The sequence below is a fragment of the Balaenoptera borealis genome (assembly GCF_965194805.1).
Source record: "Balaenoptera borealis genome assembly, chromosome: 20".
NCBI classification, from domain to species: Eukaryota; Metazoa; Chordata; class Mammalia; order Artiodactyla; family Balaenopteridae; genus Balaenoptera; species Balaenoptera borealis.
In genome coordinates this window covers 33,901,913-33,922,667 of record NC_138879.1, presented here as the reverse complement: position 1 = coordinate 33,922,667, position 20,755 = coordinate 33,901,913, and the positions used below count along the sequence as shown (strand labels likewise).

General features: G+C 37.2%; 1 protein-coding gene and 1 long non-coding RNA gene across 2 annotated transcripts in view; one reads left to right on the top strand and one right to left on the bottom strand.

The window, feature by feature from the left end:
• The window catches only part of ANKFN1 (ankyrin repeat and fibronectin type III domain containing 1), a 424,018-nt gene that overhangs the window by 102,348 nt on the left and 300,915 nt on the right, over positions 1-20,755 (bottom strand). The window contains exons 6-7 of the mRNA XM_082371893.1: positions 19,911-20,105; positions 18,032-18,145 (exon numbers count right to left, since the gene is read on the bottom strand). Coding sequence (XP_082228019.1) covers positions 18,032-18,145; positions 19,911-20,105 — 309 coding nt within the window. The remainder of the gene's footprint in view (positions 1-18,031; positions 18,146-19,910; positions 20,106-20,755) is intronic.
• LOC309618349 overlaps positions 1-20,755 on the top strand; it is a 353,317-nt gene that overhangs the window by 219,115 nt on the left and 113,447 nt on the right. The window lies entirely within an intron of this gene.

Here is a 20,755-nt window from a genome sequence, read left to right as displayed (position 1 = left end):
ATGAGCAATCAGTGGGCAGAGAATGGGAGAGCAGTGTTCTAGGCAGAGGGATCATTGTTTTTTTAATTGAAGTGTAGTTGATTTACAATGTTTTGTTAGTTTCTGGTGTACAGGAAAGTGATTCAGTTATACATTTATATATATATATATGTATATATATTCTTTTTCATATTCTTTTCCGTTATGGTTTGTCCCAGGAGATCGGATAGAGTTCCCTGTGCTGTGCAGTAGGACCTTGTTACATTTAGACCTATTCTAAACGTAATAGTTTGCATCTACCAACCCCAAACTCCCAGTCCATCCCTCCCCCACGCCCCTCCCCCCTTGGCAACCACAAGTCTGATCTCTGTGTCTGTGCGTCTGTTTCTGTTTCATAAATAAGTTCATTGTGTCGTATTTGGATTCCACATGTAAGTGATATCATATGGTATTTGTCTTTCTCTTTCTGACTTAGTTCACTTCGTATGATAATTTCTAGGACCATCCATATTGCTGCAAATGGCATTATTTTGTTCTTTTTTATGATTGAGTAATATTCCATTGTATGTATATATGTGTGTGTGTGTATGTGTGTGTGTATATATATATATTACATCTTCTTTATCCATTCATCTGTCGATGGCACATTAAGGTTGCTTCCATGTCTTGGTTATTGTAAATAGTGCTGCTGTGAACATTGGGGTGCATGTATCTTTTCGAATTAGTTTTCTCCAGATATATGCCCAGGAGTGGGATTGCTGGATCATATGGCAACTCGATTTTTAGTTTTTTAGGGAACCTCCATACTGTTTTCCATAGTGGCTGCACCAGTTTACATTCTCACTAACAGTGTAGGAGGGTTCCCTTTTCTGCACACCCTCTCCAGCATTTGTTTTTTGTACACTTTTTGTTTTTTAAGCAAAAAAGAAATTTATTGGAGGGATTTCTGGGACCTCACAAAATTGACAAGAAAGCTGAAGCACCAGACATGAAAAATGTGCAAGAGTGAAGAGGTCAGGCAGCTGAAAGCACAGCCGAGGTCAGGCCCCAGGAGCAGTATGAATGGGAAACCACTTGGCTCTGCTGCTACCACCATAAAGATCTCCAACTGTTTCAGGTTCTTTGTGTCACCAGGTCAAGCTTCAAGTCCTAGGTGGGGGCATCCAGTTGACTAAACTTAAAACATTCCCACAGCCAGGGAGAAGGAAAGTGAAGACATCCTCTTTTTAGGTTTTTGTTGTTTTTTTTTAATGGGAAGTGGAGTCCTGCAATTCACTTAATTTGTGACTTATTTCAAGTAGCAGAAGTGTTCATATGCCAGATAATCCTCCTCCATTTTGGAATAGTAGACCAATTTCCACTTGGTAGTCAGGATCAGTTATGCCAGCTAACACCATAATTCCCTCCTTTGCCTGTTGTTCCAGAAGCATGAGGAATCTGACGTTCTTGAGTGGCAGCTTTAACTTCCAATTCAGTGGAATCATGGTTATATTACCTGGTGGAAACATTCTTCCTTCTAGAATTAAAACCACTACAAAAACTCCTCAAATCACAAAGGAAGCCAGCAGCATAGAAAGCAAAGAGGAAATGATCTGCTAATATTGGAGGGTCTCCTGGAGAGGTGGAGGGCAGCTGTGGCCCATTGCATGGACAAAGACACAGGCAGTGGCAGCCCTGGGAAGTTCTCATTGGTGTGAGTCCTCTCAGAGGCCGCCATTTTCTTAAGACCTGGCCCCACCCCTATTTGTACATCTCACACCAGTCAGAATGGCCATCATTAAAAAGTGTGCAAATAGGGGTGGGGCCAGGTCTTAAGAATATGGCGGCCTCTGAGAGGGCTCACACCAATGAGATTTGAATTTCTCTAATAACTAGTGATGTTGAACATCTTTTCATGTGCCTGTTGGCCATCTGTATGTCTTCTTTGGATAAATGTCTATTTAGGTCTTCTGCCCATTTTTTGATTGGGTAGATTTTTTTTGTTATTGAGTTGTATGAGCTGTTTGTATATTTTGGATATTAATCCCTTGTTGGTTGCATCATTTGCAAATATTTTCTCCCAGTCCATAGGTTATCTGTTCATTTTTTTTTTGAATTTTATTTTATTTTTTATACAGCAGGTTCGTATTAGCTATCTATTTAATACATATTAGTGTATATATGTCAATCCCAATTTCCCAATTCATCGCACACCCCACCTCCCCTGCTTTCCCCCCTTGGTGTCCATATGTTTGTCCTCTACATCTGTGTCTCTATTTCTGCCTTGCATACTGGTTCCTCTGTACCATTTTTCTAGATTCCACATATATGCGTTAATATATATTGGTTTTTCTCTTTATGATTTACTTCACTCTGTGTGACAGTCCCTAGGTCCATCCACGTCTCTACAAATGACCCAATTTCGTTCCTTTTTATGGCTGAGTAATATTTCATTGCATATATGTACCACATCTTCTTTATCCATTTGTCTACTGATGGGCATTTAGGTTGCTTCCATGACTGGGCTGTTGTAAATAGTGCTGCAGTGAACATTGGGGTGCATGTGTCTTTTTGAATTATGGTTTTCTCTGGGTATATATATGCCCAGTAGTGGGATTGCTGTGTCATATGGTATTTCTATTTTTAGTTTTTTAAGGAACCTCCATACTGTTCTCCATAGTGGCTGTATCAATTTACATTCCCACCAGCAGTGCAAGAGGGTTCCCTTTTCTCCACACCCTCTCCAGCATTTGTTGTTTGTAGATTTTCTGATGTTGCCCATTCTAACAGGTGTGATATGATACCTCATTGTAGTTTTGATTTGCATTTCTCTAATAATTAGTGATGTTGAGCAGCTTTTCATGTTCCTCTTGGCCATCTGTATGTCTTCTTTGGAGAAATGTCTATTTAAGTCTTCTGCACATTTTTTGATTGGGTTGTTTTTTTTTAATATTGAGCTGCATGAGCTCAATATATATATTTATATATGTAAATATTTATATATTTTGGAGATTAATCCTTTGTCCTTTGATTCATTTGCAAATATTTTCTCCCAGTCTGAGGGTTGTCTTTTCGTCTTGTTTATAGTTTCCTTTGCTGTGAAGTTTCATTAGGTCCCATTTGTTTATTTTTGTTTTTATTTCCATTACTCTAGAAGGTGGGTCAAAAAAGATCTTGCTCTGATTTATGTCAAAGAGTGTTCTTCTTTTGTTTTCCTCTAAGAGTTTTATAATGTCCGGTCTTAACATTTAGGTCTTTAATCCATTTTGAGTTTATTTTTGTGTATGGTGTTAGGGAGTTTTCTAATTTCATTCTTTTGCATGTAGCTGCCCTGTTTTCCAGCACCACTTATTGAAGAGACTGTCTTTTCTCCATTGTATATCCTTGCCTCCTTTGTCATAGATTAGTTGACCATAGGTGCATGGGTTTATCTCTGGGCTTTCTATCCTGGTCCATTGATCTATATTTCTGTTTTTGTGCCAGTACCATATTGTCTTGATTACTGTAGCTTTGTAGTATAGTCTGAAGTCAGGGAGTCTGATTCCTCCAGCTCCATTTTTTTCCCTCAAGATTGCTTTGGCTATTTGGGGTCTTTTGTGTCTCCATGCAAATTATAAGATTTTTTTTGTTCTAGTTCTGTACAAAATGCCATTAGCAATTTGATAGGGATTGCATTGCATCTGTAGATTGCTTTGGGTAGTTTACTCATTTTTCACAGTACTGATTCTTCCAATCCAAGAACATGGTATATCTCTCCATCTGTTTGTGTCATCTTTGATTTCTTTCATCAGCATCTTATAGTTTTCTGAGTACAGGTCTTTTACCTCCTTAGGTAGGTTTATTCCTAGGTATTTTATTCTTTTTGTTGCAGTGGTGAATGGGATTGTTTCCTTAATTTCTCTTTCTGACCTTTCATTGTTAGTGTATAGGAATTTCTGTTCATTAATTCTGTATTCTGCGACTTTACCAAATTCATTGATTAGCTCTAGCAGTTTTCTGGTGTCATCTTTGGGATTATCTACATATAGTATCATATCATCTGCAAACAGTGACAGTTTTACTTCTTCTTTTCCAATTTGTATTCCTTTTATTTCTTTTGCTTCTAGGCTAGGACTTCCAAAACTATATTGAATCATAGTGGTGAGAGTGGACATCCTTGTCTTGTTCCTGATCTTAGAGGAAATGCTTTCAGTTTTTCACCATTGAGAATGATGTTTGCTGTGGGTTTGTCATATATGGCATTTATTATGTTGAGGTAGGTTCTCTCTGTGCCCACTTTCTGGAGAGTTTTTATCATAAATGGGTGTTGAATTTTGTCAAAAGCCTTTTCTGCATCTATTGAGATGATCATATGGCTTTTATTCTTCAGTTTGTTAATATGGTGTATCACATTGATTGATTTGCATATATTGAAGAACCCTTGCATCCTTGGGATAAATCCCACTGGATCATGGTGTATGATTTTTTTAATGTGTTGTTGGATTCTGTTTGCTAGTATTTTGTTGAGGAATTTTGCATATATATTCATCACTGATTTTGGTCTCTAATTTTCTTTTTTTGTAGTATCTTTGTCTGGTTTTTGTATCAGGGTGATGATGGCCTTGAAGAATGAGGTTGGGAGTGTTCCTTCCTCTGAAATTCTTTGGAAGAGTTTGAGAAGGATGGGCGTTAGCTTTTCTCTAAATGTTTGATAGAATTCACCTGTGAAGCCATCTGGTCCTGGATTTTGTTTGTTGGAAGATTTTTAATCACAGTTTCAATTTCATTACTTGTGATTGGTCTGTTCATATTTTCTATTCCTGGTTCAGTCTTGGAAGGTTATACCTTTCTAAGAATTTGTCCTTTTCTCCAGGTTGTCCATTTTATTGGCATAGAGTTGCTTGTAGTAGTCTCTTATGATGCTTTGTACTTCTGCGGTGTCCATTGTAACTTTTCCTTTTTCATTTCTAATTTTATTGATTTGAGTCCTCTCCCTCTTTTTCTTGATGAGTCTGGCTAAAGGTTAATCAATTTTGTTTATCTTCTCAGAGAACCAGCTTTTAGTTTTATTGATCTTTGCTATTGTTTTCTTTGTTTCTATTTCATTTATTTCTGCTCTGATCTTTATGAATTCTTTCCTTCTACTAACTTTGGGTTTTGTTTGTTCTTCTTTCTCTAGTTCCTTTAGGTGTACGGTTAGATTGTTTATTTGAGATTTTTCTTGTTTCTTGAGATAGGATTGTATTGCTGTACACTTCCCTCTTAGAACTGCTTTTGCTGCATCCCATACGTTTTGGATCATCGTGTTTTCATTGTCATTTGTCTCTAGGTATTTTTTGTTTTCCTCTTTGATTTCGTCATTGACTTCTTGGTTATTTTGTAAAGTATTGTTTAGACTCCATGTGTTTGTGTTTTTTACGGTTTTTTCCCCTATAATTTATTTCTAATCTCAAAGCGTTGTGGTCGGAAAAGTTGCTTGATATGATTTCAATTTTCTTAAATTTACCGAGGCTTGATTTGTGACCCAAGATGTGATCTATCCTGGAGAACGTTCCATGTGCACTTGAGAAGAAAGTGTAATCTGCTGTTTTTGGATGGAATGTCCTATAAATATCAGTTAAATCTATCTGGTCTATTGTGGCATTTAAAGCTTGTGTTTCCTTATTAATTTTCTGTCTGGATTATCTGCACATTGGTGTAAGTGAGGTGTTAAAGTCCTCCACTATTATTGTGTTACTGTCGATTTCTTCATTTATAGCTGTTAGCTTTTGCCTTATGTATTGAGGTGCTCCTATGTTGGGTGCATATATATTTATAATTGTTATATCTTCTTCTTGGATTGATCCCTTGATCATTATGTACTGTCCTTCCTTGTCTCTTGTAACATTCTTTATTTTAAAGTCATTTTATCTGATATGAGTATTGCTACTCCAGTTTTCTTTTGATTTCCATTTGCATGGAATATCTTTTACCATCCCCACACTTTCAGTCTGTATGTGTCCCTAGGTCTGAAGTGGGTCTCTTGTAAATAGCATATATATTGGTCTTGTTTTTTTATCCATTCAGCGAGTCTGTGTCTTTTGCTTGGAGCATTTAATCCATTCACATTTAAGGAAATTATCGATAGGTGTGTTCCTGTTACCATTTTCTTAATTGTTTTGGGTTTGTTTTTGTAGGTCCTTTTCTTCTCTTGTGTTTCCCACTTAGAGAAGTTCCTTTAGCATTTGTGGTATGGTTTTGGTTGTGCTGAATTCTCTTAGCTTTTGCATGTCTGTAAAGCTTTTGATTTCTCCATCGAATCTGAATGAGATCTTTGCCAGGCAGAGCAATATTGGTTGTAGGTTCTTCCCTTTCATCACTTTAAATATATCATGCCACTCCCTTCTGGCTTGTAGAGTTTCTGCTGAGAAGTCAGCTGTTAACCTTATGGGAATTCCCTTGTATGTTATTTGTCGTTTTTCCCTGTTGCTTTTAATAATTTGTCTTTAATTTTTGTCAGTTTGATTACTAAATGTCTTGGTGTGTTTCCCCTTGGGTTTATCCTTCCTGGGACTCTTCTGCACTTCCTGGACTTGGGTGGCTATTTCCTTTCCCATGTGAGGGAATTTTTGACAAAAATCTTTTCAAATATTTTCTCAGGTCCTTTCTCTCTCTCTTCTCCTTCTGGGACCCCTATAATGCGAATGTTGGTGCATTTAATGTTGTCCCAGAGGTCTCTTAGGCTGTCTTCATTTCTTTTTATTCTTTTTTCTTTATTCTGTTCTGTGGCAGTAAATTCCACCATTCTGTCTTCCAGGTCACTTATCCGTTCTTCTGCCTCAAGTATTCTGCTATTGATTCCTTCTAAGGTATTTTTCATTTCAATTTTTGTATTGTTCATCTCTGTTTGTTTGTTCTTTAATTCTTCTAGGTGTTTGTTAAACATTTCTTGCATTCTCTCAATCTTTGCCTCCATTCTTATTCCGAGGTCCTGGATCATCTTCACTATCATTATTCTGAATTCTTTTTCTGGAAGGTTGCCTATCTCCACGTCATTTAGCTTTTTTTCTGGGGTTTTATCTTGTTCCTTCATTTGGAACATAGTCCTCTGCCTTTTCATCTTGTCTATCTTTCTGTGAATGTGGTTTTCATTCCACAGGCTGCAGGGTTGTAGTACTTGTTGCTTCTGCTCTCTGCCCTCTGGTGGATGAGGCTTTTCTGAGAGGCTTGTGCAAGTTTCCTGATGGGAGGGACTGGTGGTGGGTAGAGCTGGGTTTTGCTCTGGTGGGCAGAGCTGAGTAAAACTTTAATCTGCTTGTCTGCTGATGGGTGGGGCTGAGTTCTTTCCCTGTTGGTTCTTTGGCCTGAGGCGACCCAGCAGTGGAGCCTACAGGCTCTTTGGTGGGGCTAATGGTGGACTCTGGGAGGGCTCATGCCAAGGAGTCCTTCCCAGAACTTCTGCTGCCAGTGTCCTTGTACCCGTAGTGAGCCACAGCCACCCCCACCTCTGCAGGAGACCCTCCCACACTAGCAGGTAGGTCTGGTTCCGTCTCCTACAGGGTCACTGCTCCCCCGGTACCTGGTACATGCACTACTTTGTGTATGCCCTCCAAGAGTGGAGTCTCTGTTTCCCCCAGACCTGTCAAAGTCCTGCAGTCAAATCCTGCTAGGCTTCAAAGTCTGATTCTCTGGGAATTCCTCCTCCTGTTGCCAGACGCCCAGGTTGGGAAGCCTGATGTGGGGCTCAGAACCTTCACTCCCGTGGGTGGACTTCTGTTGTATAATTGTTTTCCAGTTTGTGAGTAGCCCACCCAGCAGTTATGGGATTTGATTTTACAGTGATTGCGCCCCTCCTACCATCTCATTGCGGCTTCTCCTTTGTCTTTGTACATGGGGTATCTTTTTTGGTGAATTCCAGTGTCTTCCTGTTGATGATTGTTCAGCAGTTGGTTGTGATTCTGGTGCTCTCGCAAGAGGGAGTGAGCGCACGTCCTTCTGCTCCGCCATCTTGAACCAATCTCCTCTGGCCTCTTCTTCTATGCTGTTAATCTTTATAAGCCTACTGGAGGCTGGAGGAGAGAGTTCATTCCTTGGTTTCTCCAGCTTCTAGAGGCTGCTTGCATTCCTCTGCTTCTGTGTCCCTTCTTGGTGTCCGTTCATTTTGTTTTGGGTTTCCTTTGCCATGCAAAAGCTTATAAGTTTGATTAGGTCCCATTTGTTTATTTTTGCTTTTATTTCTATTGCCGTGGGAGACTGACCTAAGAAAACATTGGTATGATTTATGTCAGAGAATGTTCTGCCTGTGTTCTCTTCTCAGAGTTTTATGGTGTCATGTCTTATATTTAAGTCTGTAAGCCATTTTGAGTTTTTTTAGGTGTATGGTGTGTGGGTGTATTCTAACTTCATTGATTTACATGTGGCTGTCCAGCTTTCCCAACACCACTTGCTGAAGAGACTGTGTTTTCTCCATTGTATATTTTTGCCTCCTTTGTCAAAGATTAATTAACTGTAAGTGTGTGGGTTTATTTCTGGGCTCTCTATTCAGTTCCACTGATCCATATGTCTGCTTTTGTGCCAGTACTATCCTGTTTTGAATACCATAGCTTTGTAGTATTATCTGAAGTCTGAGAGGGTTATGCCTCCAGCTTGTTCTTTTTCCTCAGAATTGCTTTGGCAATTCTGGATCTTTTATGGTTCCATATAAATTTTAGGATTATCTGTTCTAGTTCTGTGCAAAATGTTATGGGTAATTTGATAGGGATTGCATTAAATCTGTAGATTGCTTTATCAATGTTTTTTATTTCTCAGCATATAAGTCTTTCACCTTGGTAAGGTTTAGTTCTAAGTATTTTTTAATGTGATTTTATGTGATTTTTATGTGATTTTACTTTCTCTTTCTGTTATTTCATTGTTAATGTAAAGAAATGCAACAGAGTTCTGTGTGTTAATCTTGTATCCTGCTACCTTGCTGAATTCGTTTATCAGTTCTAGTAGTTTTTGTGTGGAATCTTTAGGGTTTTCTATATATAATATCATATCATCTTCATATAATGACAGTTTTACCTCTTCTCTTCCAATTTGGAAACCGTTATTTCTTTTCCTTGTCTGATTGCTGTGGCTAGAACTTCCAATATTATGTTGAATAAAAGTGGTGAGACTGGGCATCCTTGTCTTGTTCCAGATTTTCGTGGGAAAGCTTTCAGCTTTTCACCATTGAGCATTATGTTGGCTGTGGGTTTGTCATGAATAACTTTTATTATGTTCAGATGTGTTCCCTCTTTACCCACTTTGATAAGAGTTATTATCATGAATGGATGTTGAATTTTATCAAATGCTTTTTCTGTATCTATTGAGATGATCATGTGGTTTTTATCTTTTCTTTTGTTGGTGTGGTTTATCACATTGATTGATTTGCATATTTGGAACCATCCTTGTAACCCTGGGATGAATCCAACTTGACTGTGGTGTATGATCTTTAATTGTGTTGTTGGATTCAGTTTGGTAATATTTTGTTGAGAATTTCTGCATCTATATTTATCAAAGATATTGACTGTAATTTTCTTTTTTGGTATTTTCTTTTTCTGTTTTTGGTATCAGGGTGATAGTGGCTTCATAGAATGACTTTGGGGGTGTTCCCCCCTTTTCAATCTTTTGGAAGACTTTGAGAAGGATCAGTATAAGTTCTTCTTTGTATGTTTGGTAGAATTCCCCAGTGAAGCCATCTGGTCCTAGACTTGTTTGCAGGGAGTTTTTTTTTTTTTTTTTTTTTAAACAGACTCTATTTCACTTCTAGTGATTGGTCTGTTCAAATTATCTGTTTCATCTTGATTCAGTTTTGGTGGACTGTATGCTTCTAGAAACTTGTCCATTTCTTCTAGATTGTCCAGTTAGTAGGCATATAATTGTTCATAGTATTCTCTTATGGTTTTTTGTATTTCTGCAGTATCAGTTGTTATTTCTCTTCTTTCATTTCTTTTTTTGTTTATTTGGGTTCTCTCTCTTTTCTTGATGAGCCTGGCCAGAGGTTTGTTGATTATGTTTACCCTTTCAAAGAATGAGCTCTTAATTTTACTGATTTTTTTCTATTTTTTTTAATCTCTATTTTATTTATTTCCTCTATGATCTTTATTATTTCCTTCCTTCCACTGACTTTAAGTTTTGCTTTTTCTAATTCTTTTAGGTGGTAGGTTGGGTTGTTTGTTTGAGATTTTTCTTGTTTTGTCAAGGAAGGTCTGAATCGCTATGAACTTTCCTCTAAGAACTGCTTTTGCTTCATCCCATAGATTTTGTATGGTTGTGTTTTCATTATCATTTGTCTCAAGGTATTTTTAATTTTGCCTTTGATTTCATCACTGACCTATTGGTTTTTAGTAGCATGTTGTTTAGTCTCCATGTAATCTTTGTTTCTCATTTCTCTTTTTGTGGTTGATTTATAGTTTCATGCTGTTATGATCAGAAAAGATGCTTGAAATCATTTCTACCGTCTTAAATTTGTTGAGGGGGTGTTTTGTGTCCTAGTACATGGTCAGTCCTAGAGAATGTTCCATGTGCACTTGAAAAGAATGTATATTCTGGTTTTTTGGGGTGTAATGTTCTGAAAATATCATAAGTCTAACTGTTCTGTTACATCACTTAGGATATCTGTTGCCTTATGGATTTTCTGTCTGGAAGATCTGTCCATTGATACGAGTGGGGTGTTTAAGTCTCCTATTTTATTGTATTTGGCAAAGGGATCATCACGTGCAAAGAACATGCAGCGAGGGAAATGGTTTAAGATCAGAAAGAAGGCCAATGCCACTGGAATGTAGGAGGTGAAGGGAAAAATGAAAAAGACAAGATTTCTGCCTTCAAGGAACTCCTCATACCTTAGAGAAAAACATTACAAAAACTCCTTATTACTCTATATGGATCTATGCTTTTCCAAATATAACAGGAAGAAGACATCAGTGTCAGGAATAACCCTTCACTAGCTGATATAAAAACCCAATTTCATGTTTGTCCTTACCTAGCTTACATAATTTTTTGAAATAGCAGATATGCTTTCATAAGTTGTTGGCTTAGGCTAATGCTAGTATTAGGTCATGTTTACTGAGCATACAGCGTGGCTAAGAAAGAGAACTGACTTGGAGATTGAATCAAGATGCCAAACTGACACATGCCTGCCTACCGTTTTTCTCTCCAAATCTCTTAAAAGATAAACAAGTTATGTAAAAATATATCAATTATTTAGAAAACAAAAAAGTGAGCCATACATACCCATTTCTCTCCTCCTCATTTCCTCCTTAATTTCTAGCAACCACTAATCTGTTCTTTACTTTTATAATTTTGTTATTTCAAGAGTGTTATATAAACGGAATAATACACTGTGTAGCTTTTGAGGATTGGCTTTTTTACTCAGCATAATTCTCTGGAGATTCATCCAGGATGTTGAGTATATCAATAACTTTGTTCCTCTTTATTGCTGAGTAGTATTCAATGGCATGAAGGTACCACAGTTTGTTTAACCATTCATCTGTTGAAGGACATCGGAATTGTTACCAGTTTGGGGCTATTACAAATAAAGCTGCTGTAAACATTTGTGTACAGGTTTTTATATGAACACAAAATTTTCATTTTTCTAGAATAAATGCCCAGTAGTGCAATTGGTAAGATGTATGGTATTTTCATATTTAGTTTTTTAAGAAATTGCCAAACTGTTTTTCGGAGTGCCTGTATAATTTTACATTCCCACCAGCAATGTATGGGTGATGCGATATTTCTGCATTCTGGCCATTTGGTGCTGTCACTATTCTAAATTTTTTGCTACTGTGATATGCATGTAGTAATATTTCTTTGTGGTTTTAATGAGCCTTTCCCTAATGGAAACCTAATGAGTTATTATTATACAGTGGAACATGAGCAGAGTGTATTCTGAGAGGGAAAGTAAAAACTACTCTTGGGAAAATAGGTACCACCCTGAAAGGACCATTTGAAATGAATTTTGAATAAGATAATGGTAAGTAGGGTAAGAAAGAAAAAAATATAATTAGAGATTTGAGGAAAATACATAGGAAAGGAAATATAATCAAAGTATACTACTTGAGTTTGCAATGTCAAAAACTTAAACTCATAATAGTATAAGCATTGTTGCCTTAACTAAAAATAGAAATATAATTATATTGAGAGAATAAGAAAGTGTAGATGAGTGTGGTATTGTGAGAGAGTTAAATTCTTTTCTTTTATAATTCTAATTGCATACATAAGACCGGTAATTGCTAAATCAAAAAATAGCCATAGAAGCTTATTGATTAAAGTAGACAAGTAACTATGAGAAGTAGAGGAGTTAAAAAGAGGCTGGCTCTGAGGGGAAGAAGGATGGTAATAATGGAGCAAATAAGGGTTGTTTTTTCATTATAAATAAGCCTTTCAGTACAAATATGCTTTTTAATACTATTCTTATAAGGATATATATCACTTTGGACAAAAAAAAAATTAAAAGTGTATAGAAAGAGACTCTCAGAGTAAATAAATTTAACTCTATACTTTTTACAAGAGACAAATGTATTTCAAATGTCATGGAAAGGATGAAAATAAAAAGATAGAAAAGACAGGAGGCAAATGGAACCACAGAAAGCAATGTTAATTACAAACAGAAACTGAGGCAAACAGCATTAAGCAAGACAAATAAAGCAGCTTCTCAGAGATCAAAGATTAAAGGGACAAGTACTTTAGAAAAAAACAGGGATTTAAATAACACACACACACATTCCCGCTTTATACCCAATGGGGTTTACACATTCTTTTCAAACACCAAGTATGGTACATATCCATGATTCATTGGTTAGCCACAGGTAAGAATTTAAAAAAATCTCAACAGGGTACAGTCCACATTTTAAAATTTTCTTATTGTAATATAATACAATTAGAAATTAACAATAAAACTATGGCAAAAAATATGGCCAGTTAGAAGTTTAAGATAACTCATCTAAAAACTTTGGTTGAAGTGGAAATGAAACAAATTATAAATTATTTATTAATAAGTGATCATTATAGCAATGCATTTTAAACTTTTTGGGTATGGACAAAACAGTAATCAAGGGAAAAATATAGCCTTAAAATCCATGAATTAGAAACAAAAATAAATAAAGAAGTAAATTAGGTTTTCAAAAAAAAACTAGGAAAGAAGTAATAAAGTAAACCCATGGAAAGCAATAGGAATTGGCAAAGCTAAAGCCAAAAATTAATAAAATAGAAAATAAGCAAGAAGCACATTTTATGAATCAAAAAAGTCAATTCTTCAAACAAACCAATAAAATAGACAAATGATCAACAATTCTAAAAAAAGGGCACAAATACATGACTTTTGAGGTTCTAAAGGGTCTCTAACCACAGGGGAGATTTAAAAATTGTGTTCAACACTATATCAATAATCATAATCCAATTGAAACTTCTGTAATTTGGTAAAAGATATCTACCAGAAGATTACAGTAGACATCATACTTAATAGTAAAATATTAGATGCATGTTGACAAAAACAGGTCAGAGAGAAGAACACCTACTATCCCAGTTACTATACACAATATAATGGGAACTAGAATTCACATTGATTCTGGTTAATGAAGGAGATCTGAAAAAGAATGCAAAGTATTAGGAAGGAAGGGACAAAATGATCCTTTCTTGAAGATGAAATGACAAAAAATATTCATGAGGTGCAGGACAATCTACTGGGAAAAAAAAAGCTGTTACTAAGAGAGTTCAGTAAAGCAGTCAACTAAAGATTGTTTTAAAATTACAATAGCTCTTCTACTGTCCCACAATAGCCCATTAGAGAATATCTTGAAAAGAGAGTTCATTTATAATAGCCACAAAAACTGTAAAATATATCCAGCATGAAACTTTACAGGAAAGAAGACCAATAAATAAATAAAATTATTAAACTTTCCTGAATATGTAAAATTCAACTTTATTAGGAAGACATGTCATGGATGGGAAGTCTTTCCAAATTAATTTAGGAATATGATGGTATCTCAGTAAGATTTAAAAAATTAAACTTGACAAGCCAATTCTAAAATTCATTTTGAAGGGAACATATTACCACAGGTAGGGACTTGCTATACCAGATGTTAAAATATACTATGAAGTTATTATATGGCATTAGCATAAGTATAGGCAGATCAGTGAGACAGAGTATGTGAATACATAAACATTTCCACTTCCAGTTTACAATCCCAGAAAAAAAATATTCTCACAGGTAAGAGACACATACTAGGATTGCAACATTATATAACAGGAAAAAAATTGAAACCACCTATGTTCATCAGTGGGAGAATGATTAAATACATTATGGCATCTCTGTCTATGGAATAGCAATACTATACAGCTATTTAAAAGAATGAAGATCCAAACACACTGACATATGTATACTGTTGAACTGAAAAAAAAATCTAGCTGTGTAACTAGACAAATAGTATGATATTTATATTAGAGCACACAAACAAAACTATACATCCATGTGTATATACATATATGTGTACGTGCATCAGGAAAGGGTTTGTAAGGGTATATATTAAACTCATAACAGAGATTAACTTGGTGATAGGGATGTGACCTTGGGGGAAGGGTAAATCTCGACTTTTTTTTTGAAATTTTTATTTTTCATTGGAGTATAGTTAATTTACAGTGTTGCATTGGTTTCACGTGTACAGCAAACTGATTCAGTTATACATATACATATATCTATTCTTTTTCAGATTCTTTTCCCATTTAGGTTATTACAGAATATTGAGCAGAGTTCCCTCTGCTATGCAGTAGGTCCTTGTTTGATTATCTGTTTTATAAATAGTAGTGTGTATATGTTAATCCCAAACTCCTAATTTATCCCTCCCCACCACTTTTCCCTACAAAGGCTTTAATAATTTGCTATTAAAGCCTTTGTAGGGAGGAATTAGGGTGGCAGTTTCTAATCTGTGAGGGAACAAGATGAGAAGAGAGGTGGGGAAGGGCATCATCCAAACCAGGGTACTGCCCACATGCACTGGAACAACTACAGAGGCATCACGTCATTGGCAGACTCCAAAGTGTGACCACTTCAAGGCTTGCTTTTGAAAAAAAGCTAGAAAATAATTCATCCTGCAGATGGAAAATAGATGCTGCACTGCACCTGTTAAAGGATACCTTCCTATCCACCCCTAACCCTGCAAAGAGCAGTAAAATCACTTTTGAAAATGTTTTCTGCTTTGGGACTACTGGGAAATGACATATCCTCTGCAAATGAGAGCTCCAGGTAGGTCACCCAAGGCAGCGAGGAGAAAATGTGGAATGAAGTTCTGGCAATTGTCCAAAGCATCAACGTATCTGAAATAACTCTAGTTTCGCTCTGTAAGCCATGAAACCTGGTGAGATGGGACCAAAAGATGCAAGCACTCTTTGAGTCCAAGGAGGAAACACCTAGAAACAGACTGTAGCTCTCTTAGCTTCATTTTTCTGTTTTCAGGGAAGATGCAGGCAGAAAAGTCCAGGGGGTCTCACTCAAAACTGTTTTCTGGGTTTTAAGCTGAAATTTACACCTTTAATCTCCAAATTGTGATGGCAGTTGGCCTGGTGCATTGCCCTCGGGGCCTGAAGAAGGTGTATAAAGAGATGCTCTTTAAAATATTTCTGGATATCAACAAACTTTTTTTTGAAAAAAGAAAACCCAAACCAAACCAAAACAAAACCCAGCATGTTGATGAGTTGAGTGTAAATAAGAAGAAACAGAAGGATTCAGATTTTCTTTCAAAAACTGGCTTAAGCATGAAGGGGGAAAACATCCAGGTGTCAAAATAGGCTTGAGGTTTTGCTGAACCCAGAAGTTCTGGGGAACAGTATGAGATGCTTTTGCCAAACCCTAAATAATGCAGGGTTAAACCTTCCCTCTAACCCATTAGATAATTGCCATTTCATTCTGTGGATTTAATTGTTTCTTCTCTTTTAACGCAAACAAAATATCCTTGTCTCAGGGTAATTTTGCTAATATTTTCCTAATTAAATAACTACTTCAACCCTGAATGAAAAACTGTCCTGCTGTCTCTAGGTACAGTAGTCTGGCAGCTGTTTTAAATAACCCTTGAGAGCAGTCAGGTTAAGGACTCAATTTATGACCTTATAAATTAACAGAGGGAAACCTACTCCATAATGCAACAGACAATTCTATTTATAATGCTTAATTAAGCCCCTCCAGTCACTAACAAATCCCATTTGTGACCTTTCATTTCAACCTCCCCCAAATGCAAGTCTCCTGAGATGATAGGTGTTAATATGTGAATGTTGATAGAATTTGCTGGCATTATGGTCACATATTATTTACCTGATGGTCTGGATAAATTAGCTCCTGATAGCTCACTAATCAAATGTAAGAAAATGTCAAGTTGGGCAGCATTGATGAAACCCTTTATCAAAGCCCTGCAGAGAGGTAGAAAGAAAGGAAAATGCCCATGTCTAACATTGCCTGCAAACACTTGCTCTGAATTTCAGAAAGTCTTGGCAACCAAGAGGAAGTATCAGAATTGTATTGAAGGATGGCTGTGGGCAGCCATTCTTGGTGGCTTCAATTATTTGCTGTTGCTAGTAGCCTCAGGCTGCCTTCTCTTAGCTTGATACAGAAAACCCAAAGTGATAACCAATTCAATGCTGTTTTACCTAAGTTATTACAAACACAGTGGAGTTATCTGGAAAATTCCAAGTAACTCAGAAAGCTACAGGGTGTGGGTAGACTAATGTTTGTAGACATAGGAGTGTCTCCTGGAAACAGGCTCTAGAAGGAGAAAGGAAGCACATATACTACTTGGACATTTTTGTGGCCCAAGGGAGTAGTAGTGACCTGAACACAGAAATTCTTGGACTATGGCCTGTCATCTTGGAATATGTGCGGAGAGTCTTATCAGATTTTAGGACCGTTCAGGGTATTTCCATATGTAGAATCAGCATAATGTGATACTTGTGGCTCTGCTGCGAGTCTTTAGGCAAGTCCTTAATTTCATTGCTTCAGTTTTCTCATCTGCAAAGTGGGAACCATATAGTACCTACCTTATAGGGTTGTTGTGAAGAATAAATAGAGTTAATACATATATAGGCTTTAAACAGTGCCTGGTGCGTAGTAGTAGGCACTATGTAAGCCTTGGCTGTTATCATCATAGCATCTCCATAAAATCTTTCTCCTGTGGGCTCTCTCCTTTCCCAGTGCTGCTACAGCAGCCAGGTCAGGCTGTTGTGACCTCTCTCCTGAATAGCTTCCTAATTCATTTCCTTATTCTAAATCCATATCTCTTCCAATACATCATACACAGTGTTTGCACTTAAATCTTTGAAAAGTCTACTTCTGCTCTTGTCCCTATCTTATTCAGTGGTCCGCAGAGTTCATCACATAAAGTCTAAATTCCTTAATCTTCATTTCAAGCCTCATTCTACCCCTTCCTCCTAACCCTAGTTTCACTTTCTAATTACATTTCACTGCTTCTTCTCACGAACCCTCCCCTGGAGCCACTGCAAGCTCCCTTACTCTCTTCTACCTGTTCTGGCATGTTCTTGCTTTTATACCTGTGCTCACTGTTCCCTCCACTTGGCGTTCACTTTCCTCCCAATATCTTCTGCTTCAAATCCCAGCTGTCCTTGAAAACCAGGCCCCATTGCCACTGCTACCCTGGGGCCTTCCTGATTCTGTCATTTAACCATCCCTCTTTCTTTTCTGACCTCCAATGTTGTTGTTTTAGTTCTTAACCCTAGTTACCTGCTATTACAGCTATTAATTTATATGCCCCCTATTTAGTACGTTCCATATCTTAGCCTCTAAGCCCTGTAAATCAAGGCTGATTCTTTAGTGTGTCCTACTCAGTCCTGTCCTGAACCATATGCTATGCACAGAGCAGGCCCTCTGCAAACAAGAATGAAATATTAATACTAATATTAATTGAGTCTGTGACTTAGTCACTTTATTGCTCTGTGTTTGACTGTCTATGGAAATATTTCAACTCCAAAAAGTAAATAGGATGAAAAAATACCATCAGCAGGAAAAACAAACATACAAAATGCACAATTGATCCCCAAACAATGGATTGTTTTTTAAGAAGGAGCAGTAACAAAAATATTTGGAATCCAGTACCTTTATATCTGGTTACTACAGCTGCGTTGACACTAAGAGGCTCATGAAAGCTGACAGTGAGTGATGTGCTGCTGGTTACCATGAGACAAGCATTGGTTGGCACCTCAGGGGCTCCTGGGACAGAAGGAGAAGCACAAGGATCTTAATATAGCAAATCCTTTTCAAACAATGTTCCTGCCTCTTCAAAGGGTACCCTGAAACACACACTATGGAAACATTTGTTTGTAGAGCCTAATAGATTTTGCTTTTGAACATTTTCATTGGAAGTCTCAATGGCCTTTATTCATTGCCATTGTGGTCTTATTTGAGCATTAGAACATCTTCTGAAGGGGTAAATAATACCAGTTAAGCCTTCTCAAATTATCTTAGAAACACAATAGGAGATTGGGCTGGACCAGTGGAGAGGAGGCCAGAAAGTGTTAGCAGGAACCGACATTGTAGATAGAGACTGTTACATTTCATAAAGTACTTTCATGTAAATCATTTCGTTGGAGCCTTTTTGCAAGGCTGTTGGGTAGAAAGAAAGAAAGTAACAGCACTCCCACTTTTAGGATGAGGAAACTGCAACCCAAAGAGGCCAAATTACTGGTTCAAGGACACAGTGAAGACATAGCTAGGATGGAAGCCCATGGCTTCAGATGCCCAATTCTGGGCTCTTGCCAGTATGGAATGCTAACTTGCCTTGCTCTCAGGCTACTTCCAATTACATCAGGTACTATTTTTCTAAGAAAGACTTCATGGGCAAATGTCATGTCCACTAACCTCAGGTTTTAAAGGACTTCTGATCACTCTAGGTACTTTTTAACACCCAGAAGATGTTTTGTAATTTAGAAAAATTTTTAAAAATGGCATCAAGCCTAAAAATGTGACTGATTCTAGTATTAATCTGTTCTGAATGAGGTACCATAGTAAATACATTTATTGAAACAATTGCTGAATATCTTTTTTTAAAAAACGTGTATCAGCATTGCTGAAGAGATTGTTAATATTAAAAGCAACCTTTCATTAATGTTACTTAAGCTATTTGCTTCAAGAGAAAGGATTAGGCCTAGATTTGGTATTTAGTATACAATACTACAGAAAACAAGAATTTCCCTGCCTTTGGTGTTTATTTATATCACAAAGCAGAGGCAGATAATTCCCAGCCTAATGAACCTATCTTTCCCTTATGTTTAAATTTTCAAGCCTAAGTTTTAGTTTTTGTTGTTTAAATAAGATCACCTGTTGGAATAAGAGTTTACTGTTTCACAAGTGTTTGGATTTTATATGAATTTTTATATCAAGGGCGGCACTAAGCAGTACCTTCCAGTGCTAATGAGTATTATCCAGAAACAAGGCTTTTCTTAAACTAACTTTTGTTAGAACTGGTAAAGAGAATGGAAGTGCAGACAAAAGCGTAATTCATGGGTTGATTGTCCTTCTCTGTTGCCTGTATTAACTGAAGGTCAGTTTATATAAGCTGTATATAGTAGAGAGTTGAAAACAACTTAAACTGGAGCTTGAAGCAGAAACTGGACAAATAGGCAAACAAATGGTTTTCCACCTCCACATCCCAAAATATAGGCACTTAGGGCATCAGACCATCCAAGTCATTAGGCATTAGGGTGTAGTGGGTGGAAAGTGCTAGATGAGTGTGACATGGTGGAGGGAAGCCAGCAGCACTAAAGCCTCATGGCTGTTGTCAGAGAACCTATCAGGAGCCAGAAAATCAAGCAAGACAAAAGATCCTTTTACAGCCTCCCAGAGCCCTTGCTCCACATAGGCTGACGACGGCCATCCATGACCCTGTAGAGCTGCAAAAAATCAGTGAAAGAAGGCCCGGCTGTCTCAAACCAGGGTTCAGTCTAGTTAAATGTACAAGTCCTCTGCTTATACTCACTGGCATGTTCAAAGCCTGTTTTCATGCGTCTGTAGAGTCGGTACCTCCACTCCCAAGCTTTCAGTTGTTTCTCTTTCTCTGTGTTGTCCAGGCTGAATTTTTCATTCTCCACCTGAGTAGACAGTTCACTCACCCTCTCCTGGGCTTCCTGCACCAGTGTGTTGAGGTGCATTGCTCGGCTTTCCAGGCTGACAACTGAAGGGAAAAAAACGGGGTGACTCCCTTTCTGGGGAAATGCTACTTCGTTGGCAGGATATCTGAGAGTCTACTATGGGTTTTTAAAAATGCCTGGGGAAAGTGGAATCTATGTTCATTATTAACTATCTTACTATGATAAGGTCTAATTGGTGACACAACCAGTTGATCGTACACCTAACAACTTAAGATATTCCCATTGCCCTCTGGCCCAAATAGCTGCCTAGCAGAGTTAATTAGAATTCCACTAGTATGAGGCCCACTTCTGTTTCACATTGCACACATTTGTTTCCGTGATTTTCAGAGGGAAAAACACTAAGGGGCAAAAGCTTTGTAGGACTAGGAAGGCCTTAAGAAAAGTCGTCCACGAGGCAAGTTGCATTCTGCTGAAGAATATGTTTGGTTTTTTTTGTTTTTGGTGTTTTTTGTTTGTTTGTTTTTGTAGAACCTGATTCAAATCTTCTGTTCATATATTCTTCCCAGCTCATAGAGATTTTTGTATGTGTGTCTTAGTGGTAATTTTGTTCTTGTTAATCAATTTACTTATTGCTAACAAAGTGTTCCACTATTGCTGCCCCAGTAGAGCTAGTGAGTCCTGATGGTTGGGTGACTTGGGTGTGATCAGACATTGATCTTTGATCAGTTTGATC